This window comes from Sinocyclocheilus anshuiensis, unplaced genomic scaffold, assembly GCF_001515605.1.
Source record: "Sinocyclocheilus anshuiensis isolate Anshui unplaced genomic scaffold, SAMN03320099.WGS_v1.1 scaffold817, whole genome shotgun sequence".
NCBI classification, from domain to species: domain Eukaryota; kingdom Metazoa; phylum Chordata; class Actinopteri; order Cypriniformes; family Cyprinidae; genus Sinocyclocheilus; species Sinocyclocheilus anshuiensis.
In genome coordinates, this window is record NW_015536521.1 from 966,854 (window position 1) to 977,366 (window position 10,513).

Genomic DNA, 10,513 nt, shown 5'->3' on the forward strand with positions numbered 1-10,513 from the left:
TCTTTCAAAAATCCATAATATGGGCACTTTAATAAATAAATAAATAAGTGCTGGGTAATGATTAATTGCGAATTAATCACATCCAAAATAAAGGTTTTTGTTTATGTAATATATGCGTGTGTACTGTGTATATTTATTATGTGTATATATGGACACACACATAGAGTATATATTTTGAAAATATTTATATGTATATATTTATATTCATATGATTTATATTATATATAAATATACTTAATATATAAACATAACATATTTTTCTTAAATATATACATGCATGTGTGTGTATTTATATAATACATAAGAAATATACACAGTACACACACACATATTATGTACACAAATTTACGATTTCACGATTAATCGTTGCCCAGCACTAAAATAAATACAACTTAAGCTCAACAAGGTCATCCATGGCATGAAAGTTGTGTCATCATATACTCACCCTGTATGACTTTATTCTGTGGAACATAAAAGAAGCTATTTTGAAGAAGGTTTCAGCTGTTTTTATCCATATAATAAAACTCCGTGGGATCCATTGTCCATTGCAAGCACAGAAACATTTAGCAAAATACCTTCTGAACTATTCCTTCAGGCTTTAAATATGAGCATCATTCGCCCACAGGATGTCATTCAGTGACTTCATACGAGAGTTCAGCAGACTAGAGATCTGTAACCTGACGCCGGATGCGCTACAGAGCAGCGAAGTGAAGAAGTGGAACACATCCCTGTATCCTGGTGAATGGAGAAGAGGAAGCACTGCTGGCGGCTGCAGGAATTATCCAGGCATATTCCATACCAAAGTCTTTAAGATGCTTGTGAGCTGACCATGAGAGACTCTCACATTAAAATATGTTTCTCTCTACACAGCAACATTTTGGATCAATCCCCAGTTTAAAATAGTCTTGAAGGAACCAGATACTGAGAGTCAAGAAGACTGCACTTTTCTGGTGGCCCTGATGCAGAAGAATCGCAGGAAGTTACGCCGGGAGGGCAAAGACATGGAAACGATTGGATTTGCCATTTATGAGGTAGAAAACTATTTTGATAAGTAATTTAATAGGGTTGAATATATATCTGTTCATCAGAATCAATCAGCTTCTAGATGCTTTTTACATACCTAGAATAAATACTTTTAATGAAATATTTGTACGTATTATAGAGGAGACTGGGGCAAGTTGTCACAAATTCTTTATCTCACTAACTATATTGCTTTTAGATGTGACAACCAGCCCCAGTGTTCCCTATGTTACTGGAAATAACAAATATAATAGAAAATTACTACAAAGAAAAACTAAACTATGCATATTTATCAATTGGTTATGTTTCTAAACTTTATTTCTGAATCTTACAGGTCCCTGAAGAGGTATGAGATGTGTACCAGATAAATGAATCTCATCAGCATTGTTTAACATTGGTAAACCATTTGTTATCAGTCAGGTTGGTTTCTGAACTGCAGACTGCTTGTTAGTTTAAAGGGGTCATATGATGCGATTTCAAGTTTTCCTTTCTCTTTGGAGTGTTACAAGCTGTTCGTGAATAGATAAGATCCCTAAAGTTGCAAAAACTAAAGTCTCAAACCCAAAGAGATATTCTTTATAAAAGTTCAGACTCGTCCACGCCCTCCTAAAACGCCTCGTTTAAACACGCCCCCACATATCTACGTCACGATGTGGGAAGATTTGCATAACACCGCCCAAATGTTCACGCAAAGAAAGTAGGCGTAACTTTGATTCTCGCTGTAGCATTATTACCGCCGCCGCCATGTCGTGGAGACGCTGTGTGTTTCGTTGTGAAAGCGAAACTACTTCTTTAGGTCTTTCAAAAGAGGACACAACTAGAAATCAGTGGTTAAGTTGTATTTAAAACACTGTTCCAGAACATTTAAAACCAAATATTCAGATGTGTGCAACGCATTTTACGGAGGACAAGGACTGTTTCCTGGGAGAGTAGCCTACAATGCCGGTGTTCTGACAAATAATGCTGACTCACAGCCTGTAAGTACGCATCACAGTATGGTAAGGGCGTAACATTTCCGTCACACGCTTGAGGTATTCGGCCAATCACAACGCACTGGATAGCTGGCCAATCAGAGCACACCTCGCTTTTCAGAACGATGAGCTTTGTAAAAATCGATGCGTTTCAGAAAGGTGGGGCATAGAGGAGAAACAATAATGTACAGTGTGTGGAAAATAATGTTTTTTTTAAACCTAAAACTGCATAAACACATTTCATTACACCAAATACACAAAATAATGTTCTTTTTTAGCTACGTCATATGACCCCTTTAAGGTAGCCTACCACTGAGAGATCCTGCACATGGTCAGTTAGCTGAGAACACATAGAGTACAGTGTGTTGTGATCTGAATTTCCTCTCCTGTCAGTATGTGGGCCGGGTGGGTGTGCATCTGAAGCGTGATTTTTTCCTCACCTGCACGTCCAGTGCTCGTTCTGAGCTCTTCATCAACCTTCGAGAGGTGAGCTCGCGTTTCTGCCTGCCAGCGGGGGAATATATCATCGTCCCCTCCACGTTTGAGCCCCAGAAAGAAGGAGACTTTGTGCTGAGGGTCTTCTCAGAAAAGGCTGCTGACTCTCAGTGAGTGACTATTTGAGAATAAATGTTTGTTTTATTCAAACGGAACATTAATATATATTAAAAATGGTTATTGAATAAATAAATGGCACTTTGAAGTTGTTTAATATTTATATAAACTATTTGTTAATTAAAATAATTAAAACTTTGATTGAATTGGGTTAAGATCATGTTTTTATGGAGCATTAATAAATATTCAAAATGTTTAGAAATATGAATAAATGAAAATGTAATATAATATTTTTTATTGGAGCATTTATAAATATTTAAAATGGTTAGAGATATGAACAATTGAAAATTTGATCGAATTTGCTTATGATAATATTTCTACAGAGCATTAATAAATATTCAAAATGGTTAGAGATATGAACAATTGAAGATTTGATTGAATTTGGTTAAGATTATATTTTTACAGAGAATTAATAAATATTCAAAATCGTTAGAAATATGAATGAAATTTTGATTGAATTTGGTTAGTATAATATTTTTACAGAGCATTAATAAATAATCAAAATGATTAGCAATATAAATAAATGGAAATTTGTTTGAATTTGTTTAATATACTATGTATTAAAGGAGCATTAATATTAAAAATGGTTAGAGATAAAAAAAACAATTGAAAATTTTTTAAAATTTGGTTAATATAATATTTTACAGAGCATTAATAAATATTCAAAATGATTTGCAATATAAATGAAAATTTGTTTGAATTTGTTTAATATACTATTTATTAAAGGAGCATTAATATTAAAAATGGTTAGAGATAAAAAAACAATTGAAAATTTGTTAAAATTTGGTTAATATAATATTTTACAGAGCATTAATAAATATTCAAAATGATTTGCAATATAAATGAAAATTTGTTTGAATTTGTTTAATATATTATTTTTTAATGGAGCATTAATAAATATTCAAAATGGTTAGAAATATGAATAAATGAAATTTTGATTGAATTTGGTTAATATTACATTTTTGCAGAGCATCAATAAATACTAAAAATGATTAGCAATATAAAATGAAAAGTTGTTTGAATTTAATATATTTTAATGAAGCATTAATAAATATTCAAAATGGTTAGAAATATAAATGTATTACAATTTTATTTGTTCAAACGGAATTTGTTTAATATATTTGAATATGTATTAACGCTCTGTTTATATAATGAAGCACTAATTTATGTTCAAATACATTGTATGTTTGCTACTACAAATACATGTAGCAAAGCATTAATATATATTCAATATAAATAAATAAATATATATATATATACATAGCTAATAAAATAGCACACATTAAACCAGAGCTGAGAGAAAATAAGATAAATGTGTTTTTGTCTATAGGGAGCTAGATGATGACATTTCAGCAGATGTACCCGAGGAGGTGAGTTTTCCTGTGAAATGTTTTTAACAGTACTGCACACAGATGCATCCTGGGAAGTTTTGCTGCTGAATAATGTGTTGTTTCTATGGCAGTCTGTGCTCCAGGAGAGCGACATTGACGAGGGCTTCAAGGCGCTTTTCGCAAAACTGGCAGGGCCGGTAAGACAGCAGGAAGTGGGAGGATTTCATGGGTTGCTGTGGTGCCCAATAGCTTGATTGACTCATTCACTCTGGTCAACAGGAAATGGAAATCAATGTGTCGAAACTCCAGATGATTCTGAACCGGGTTGTTGGCAAACGTGAGTGTGCTTACGGACAAGTAAAGGAAATTTCATTGGTTTCACAATTATGTTCTGTGGTAAATGACAACATTCCGCATATGCTGCAAATAAAATCATATTTAAGAAGAAATATTCCCTGAAAGGCAGCAACTGATGTTCAAAATGCCCTTATGATTGTTCTTCTTACAGATAAAGATATAAAGACAGACGGATTTGACAAAGAGGCCTGTCGAGGCATGATCAATCTTATGGATGTATCCTTTGAAGACTCTACACTCAAGAATGTTAGCATTTGTGGTCCTTTTTAATATATCATGCGGTGAATAGTATGCCTTGACCTGCCTTGAAGACAACTGGCACTGGAAAGCTGGGACTGACAGACTTCCATGTGCTCTGGGAGAAGATCAAACGATATCTTGTCAGTGGTAACATTTTATGCTTGCTTTATGGTGTATATATAAATGTTAGAGTTTGGAGTCGACAATTAATACTTTTATTCAGCAAGGATGCATTAAATGGATCAAAAGTGGCAGTAAAGATATTTGTGTTACAAAACATTTCTATTGTAATAAATGCTGTTCTTTTGAACAGTTTTCAACACTGTTAATTATGTAAGGTCCACGAATTGGCCCAACGGAGGTATCCAATGGTGGATGAAGGTTTCCTGCGTGTTCGGTCTTTTCAGCGCGCCAAGTTATTAAATTTAGGTTAAATTATAATCTGACTCCATTTTATTATCTAATCGGAGTCCATTTTCTTATGACCTCGAATTTAGGTTGAAATGCCAATTGGTTGTTTGTTAATTTCTAATTATTATTATTCTCACATTTGATTATTCTATTTCGCTCTTTAATCGTATTGAATCTCATTAATCTTATTCCTATGACACTTGAGTCTCGTACCGGCCGGTATACGGATCTCATATTCACAAACTCGTCAGTCTTGGTCATTAGACAGAGGCGATTGATTAATATTCTAGACGGCTCGTGCCATACTTTGCTCATTCCAGAATACTTTTTATAAGTCCCCATAGATCCGTACACACTTAATTAAAGTAAGATTATATCTAACCAGAGGTCATGACCATTACTATAGAACCAAGTTGACCAACTTAACTTCCTCTAATGTAACTTTATATAATCATGCCGTGATTTCTCACGTACACTTAGTTAGAATAATTTTACAATAACCAGAGGTCGAGGCTGACATGAATTTAGGTTGGTCAACAACACACTGTTGCTAAACGGAAAAACCCAATAGCCTCTACAGTCTAAGTATACATACAGTAAGTAATGCCAATGTGTTAGCTGGAGCTCTACAACATCATTTTAGTCCACTACTAATCTGAGTGCAGATTTGCGGTGTTAAAGACTTAACATAATTAATTAGAGTCAAATATCTCAGAATAAGTCAGAATAAATTCAAATGTAGCAATTTATTATCAGTCAGGAAAATATGTATTATGCCAATTACATAGCCAATTCAAAGATATCAAATCATATCAATACAAAACATCAAATTCTCAAAGATTAATCTAAGAGTAAAAGATGCATACCTGACCTTAGAAAATACATAGTATGGAGTGTAGAGACACATACCACACGGGCTTTCTGGCTACAGAATCGCCCCGATCTTCTTGCAAGATTTCCTTAAGTACTTAAGACCAAGACAAAAATCCCCCGAAATGGAGACAGGAACTAACAATTTGAATTTGTATTGATCGAGCCGATTTAACACCTTTTGGGGGAAATATGGTAACTTGCATGAAGACACTGAGAAATGACACACCCTCTACAGTCAAACAACATCAGACATGAACAGTTGCATTGTTATATCTCTGATTAAGAACAGTGGTTTCTATGATCTCTGTAGTGTCCTGTGTTTAGATGGAAATTCCTATAATTTATAAATATAAATAATTTATTCCTAAAATCAGTGTGAAATGATAGCTGATTAACAAGGGTGTAGAAGCACCTAACCCTGAAAAGTTATCCCTCAATTCTGATTGGTTAATGGTTTATTGGAATGTTATTCCAGGATCAACAAGGATGTTGATCCAGGAACATGTTGTACTTGGTGAAATCACGGTCACCGTATTTGAATACACTATGGCCCTGTCCCAAATGGAACACTTCACTTCATGTGCACTTTCGGTCTTGCGGACTTACAATGGCCGCCGCGTGCGCGACGTGTGTCCGTTACATCCACGAGACCCAGGGTTGCCAGGTTTTCACAACAAAACCTGCCCAATTGCTACTCAAAACTAGCCCAATCGCATTTCGAGGGGGATCCCCCGGTAAAAATCTTATTCTGGTGGGGTAAAATACTCGTTTTTGGTGGGGTTCCCCTGGTAAAATTTTCATTTTAGGGGCTAAATATCACGTTACTGGGGTCGCTTAAACCCGCGGAGATGAAAAACAACCAGCGCCAACAGTGTTAAAGTAGCCCAATTCCATGGGAAAACCACGGACTTGGCAACACTGAAGACCGTAGGGCAGGGATCCTCAAATCTGGCCCACGAGATCCACTTTCCTGCAGAGTTTAGCTCTAACCCAAATCAAACACACCTGAGCATGCTAATCAATGTCTTCGGGATCATTAGAAAATCACAGGTAGGTGACTTTGATCAGGGTTGGAGCTAAATTCTGCAGCGTATTGGCCCTCCAGGGCAAGATTTGAGGAACCCTGCCGTAGGGTGTCCCATTCGCTCGCGAGCACCCCTTTGCGGCCGCTATGCGCCCTTGATCCACACTTCTGCCGAGCCCGCACTGGGGCGAGCTCCGCAGCAGACTTCTACCCGACAGTCAAAGCGGCATTACATCACGAAAGTGCGGACTCGGAAGGAAGACCGCGAGGGTTTAGGGTGCCATTTGGGACAGGGCCATATGTGTGTATTGTCCGTCTCAGAAGATTGAATAGTTGTCTGAGGTTCTGTAATTCTTACAATTATAAGAAATGTTTCTTGAGCAGCAAATCAGCATATTAGAATGATTTCTGAAGGATCATGTGACACTGAATGACTGCTGAAAATTCAGCTTTGCATTACTGGAATAAATTACATTTTAAAATATATTAAAATAGAAAACATTTATTTTAAATTGTAACAATATTTCACACCATTGCTCTTTTTACTGTATTTTTTATCAAATAAATGCAGCCATGATGAGCATAAGAAACTTGTTTCCAAAATATTAAAAATCTTAATGACTGCAAACTTTTTAAGGCTAGTACAAATGTTGATGGGGTTTTTTTTTTCCTTCAATAAATCGCTAGGCGGTGTTTAGGAAGTTTGACTTGGACAAGTCCGGCACAATGAGCTCTTATGAAATGCGTCTGGCGCTAGAATCAGCAGGTATCTGCTCCTTAAATAGCACAACATCAATAATTACTGTGGTATATTATGTTTATGCAGACTTTTTGAATTTATACCTTCTGTAAGGCTTCAAGTTGACCAACAACTTGTTCCAGTTGATAATCCTACGCTATGCAAAGCCAGACCTCAACGTGGACTTTGACAGCTTTGTGTCCTGTCTGATCCGCCTGGAGACTATGTTTAGTAAGTGTGCCAAGTAGAAAACACCAAAACCCATCAGAAATTCAGTGTAGCATTAAGACAAATGATTTGTAAGATAGGACTAGATGTGTTAGAGTTCACTTTTTATTCCAACAGAAACTTTTAAAACAATGGACGCTGATGAAAATGGATTGGTATCCTTCAGCTTCACCCAGGTTGGTCTTAACTGCTCATTAGTAATTAGAAATTTCAATAGCAAATGCTTCCTTGTCTCTCTGTGGTCCAGTAATATATGTTTGCAACATCTTGTTTTCTTCCTTTCTTCTTAGTGGATCACCCTCACTATGTTTACTTAGATGGATGTTCCTCTTCCTCAGTGCTTCCTCTGTCCTTACTTCCTCTTCTTTACTACATGCCTCCTGTAACCTCAGTAGTATTCATGAAGTGGGTAAATGACTGACAATAAGGAACTCATACTATCATGACACGATGGATGCAGTTTTCATTCAGTAAGAAAGGAAAGGAAAGCAAACATTGAGATGAAACCGCCAACAGAATATACTCAGAAAAAGCAGTGTTTGTTTACACTACAATTCAAACGTTTGGGGTCAGAAAGATTTTTTTTAAATAAGTTAATACTTCTATATTTAGTAAGGATGCCTAAACCGATCAAAAGTGACAGTAATAATTTCAAATAAATGCTGTTCTTTTAAACGTTACATTCTTCAAAGAATACTGCAAAATGTTTTCAACATTGATAAAAATACGAGCACCAAATCAGCATATAAGTGATTTCTAATGGCTGCTGAAAATTCAGCTTTGCCATCACAGGAATACATTACATTTTTAAAAAGAAAGCAGTTCTTTTAAATTGTAATATTATTTCAGAATATTACTGTTTTTACTGTATTTTTTATCAAATAAATGCAGTCTTGATGAGCATGAGAGATTTAAAAAAAAAAAAAAAAACACTAAAAACATCCTTCTGACCCCAAACTTTTGAATGGTAGTGTATATATGCACGCAAACAGTATTTTGACAAAAAAAAAAATATTTGAGCGTAAGAAGAGTTGAACGTACGTCACTGTAGTGTAGAAAAGTACTGTGAAATAGAGAGAGAATGAACTGACCATTCTCTCTCATTATGCCTTGTTTACTTTCATGTGTGTGCTTTAAAAGTAGTGAATAAACTTTTTCTTACCACATTGCCTTAAACAGACTGTTTATGCAATGATTCTCAATATATATTAAAATAAAGCCTCAAAATTGTATTATAAAGTGTGTGATCATTACATCAAGAATAAATATGCTTTTACATATAAATATACATGACTACCACAAGTAAACATCAGGAACGTCTCTTACATCCAAACTATATGACCTATGGAGCGCTAGGCCTCGCAGCTGTCAATCAAACGCTCCAGTCACTAGCCATTAAAAGGTACAGAGTTATTACCTGTGAGGACACGCCTCCCTCAGTCCTGATCTAAGCTACAGGAAGCACCGGCTCGATGGCCAGCGCAAACTTCTCGTAACTCATGTGATGGAAAGCTCTCCGTTCCAGGCAGCTCTGTGGAGAAGCCTAACTGCTGCTAGGAGCACAGCATGAGTTGAAGACGCCTGTGAAGCTCAGCTAGACGTTTCTGATTCGCTCTCAGTTCAGTGCGAGTCCTTCACTCACAGGCATGTTGATGTGGGCAGTGAGGAGAGGAGCACTCTTTCCTTCCCTCAGCACAAACACCTGAAATCAGAAACATAACATCAAACAGCTGCTTGATTTCATAATATGCATGGGAGCAGTGTCTAGTTATCATTCTGTAAATAAAAATGGTTAATTCTATTTTGTCTAAACATTTTGGGACAATTTTGGTATATTGTGGTCTGTGTGCATATTTACATTTACATTACATTTAGTCATTTAGCAGACGCTTTTATCCAAAGCGACTTACAAATGAGGAATTAATATAATATAATAATATAATTAATATATTACACATATATATATATATATATATATATATATACAACTTGTTAATTCGTTCCTACGACTTATTAATTTGTGGCCACTGTCCATGTTTCATTAATTTTGTTCCTTAAATAACCCATGATTTAACTCAAATGAGGGAACAAATTAATAAATCGAACGAATTCTTAATTCACGACCATGCAATCTTTAATTTCTCTTAGATGCGAAAACGGTGATCAAAAGTGAATGACAATAAAATAAACCTGCGAAATTAGAGGGTTAGACGGTGAGGATTTAGGAAAAGAAACAATGCCTAAATATTATTGAATTTGTGGAAATTCGTGACCAACCGGCAAACCAGAACAAAGCCGCGTGAATGTAGGCTATATGGGCTCGAAAGGCATCCAAAAGCATGGTCGCGGTGTAACATTTTCCAACTAACCAATTATTCCTCTAATAAACAAAGCTTTTATACCACACTTGTCATAATCAGAGCTTATAATTTGTAAATAAATAATTACTGGATTCAAAACGGCAATTAAAAGGCGCTGTGACCGACACTTGACAATAGCCTACGTTTTCCCGGAGCATTCAATGATGTCCCTAAACGGTGATGCCACAACTACGAGCATCGTTCACAAGTTTCTGCATGGACCTAACTAGCCTAGGGCACAGGTTTTCAAGCCCTGGGACAAAAGGGGATGCTTTAAGGAAAATGTATAGCCTATGTAAGTAATAGGCCTAAAATAAAAATAACAATTTGTTTTCATAAAAAAAAAA

At 35.7% G+C, this 10,513-nt stretch overlaps 2 protein-coding genes across 2 annotated transcripts in view; one reads left to right on the forward strand and one right to left on the reverse strand.

The window, feature by feature from the left end:
• LOC107693804 (calpain-1 catalytic subunit-like) overlaps positions 1 to 8,414 on the forward strand; it is a 15,399-nt gene extending 6,985 nt beyond the window's left edge. Inside the window, exons 10-22 of the mRNA XM_016493326.1 lie at positions 626 to 786; positions 871 to 1,031; positions 1,355 to 1,366; positions 2,385 to 2,596; positions 3,934 to 3,973; positions 4,066 to 4,131; positions 4,214 to 4,271; positions 4,443 to 4,507; positions 4,603 to 4,671; positions 7,527 to 7,605; positions 7,693 to 7,809; positions 7,924 to 7,982; positions 8,097 to 8,414. Of these exons, the coding sequence (XP_016348812.1) occupies positions 626 to 786; positions 871 to 1,031; positions 1,355 to 1,366; positions 2,385 to 2,596; positions 3,934 to 3,973; positions 4,066 to 4,131; positions 4,214 to 4,271; positions 4,443 to 4,507; positions 4,603 to 4,671; positions 7,527 to 7,605; positions 7,693 to 7,809; positions 7,924 to 7,982; positions 8,097 to 8,123 (1,126 nt within the window). The 3' untranslated portion in view covers positions 8,124 to 8,414. The remainder of the gene's footprint in view (positions 1 to 625; positions 787 to 870; positions 1,032 to 1,354; positions 1,367 to 2,384; positions 2,597 to 3,933; positions 3,974 to 4,065; positions 4,132 to 4,213; positions 4,272 to 4,442; positions 4,508 to 4,602; positions 4,672 to 7,526; positions 7,606 to 7,692; positions 7,810 to 7,923; positions 7,983 to 8,096) is intronic.
• Positions 8,415 to 8,766: 352 nt separating this feature from the next.
• LOC107693830 (Bardet-Biedl syndrome 1 protein-like) overlaps positions 8,767 to 10,513 on the reverse strand; it is a 13,068-nt gene continuing 11,321 nt past the window's right edge. The window contains exon 17 of the mRNA XM_016493356.1: positions 8,767 to 9,508. Within this exon, the coding sequence (XP_016348842.1) occupies positions 9,422 to 9,508 (87 nt within the window). The 3' untranslated portion in view covers positions 8,767 to 9,421. The remainder of the gene's footprint in view (positions 9,509 to 10,513) is intronic.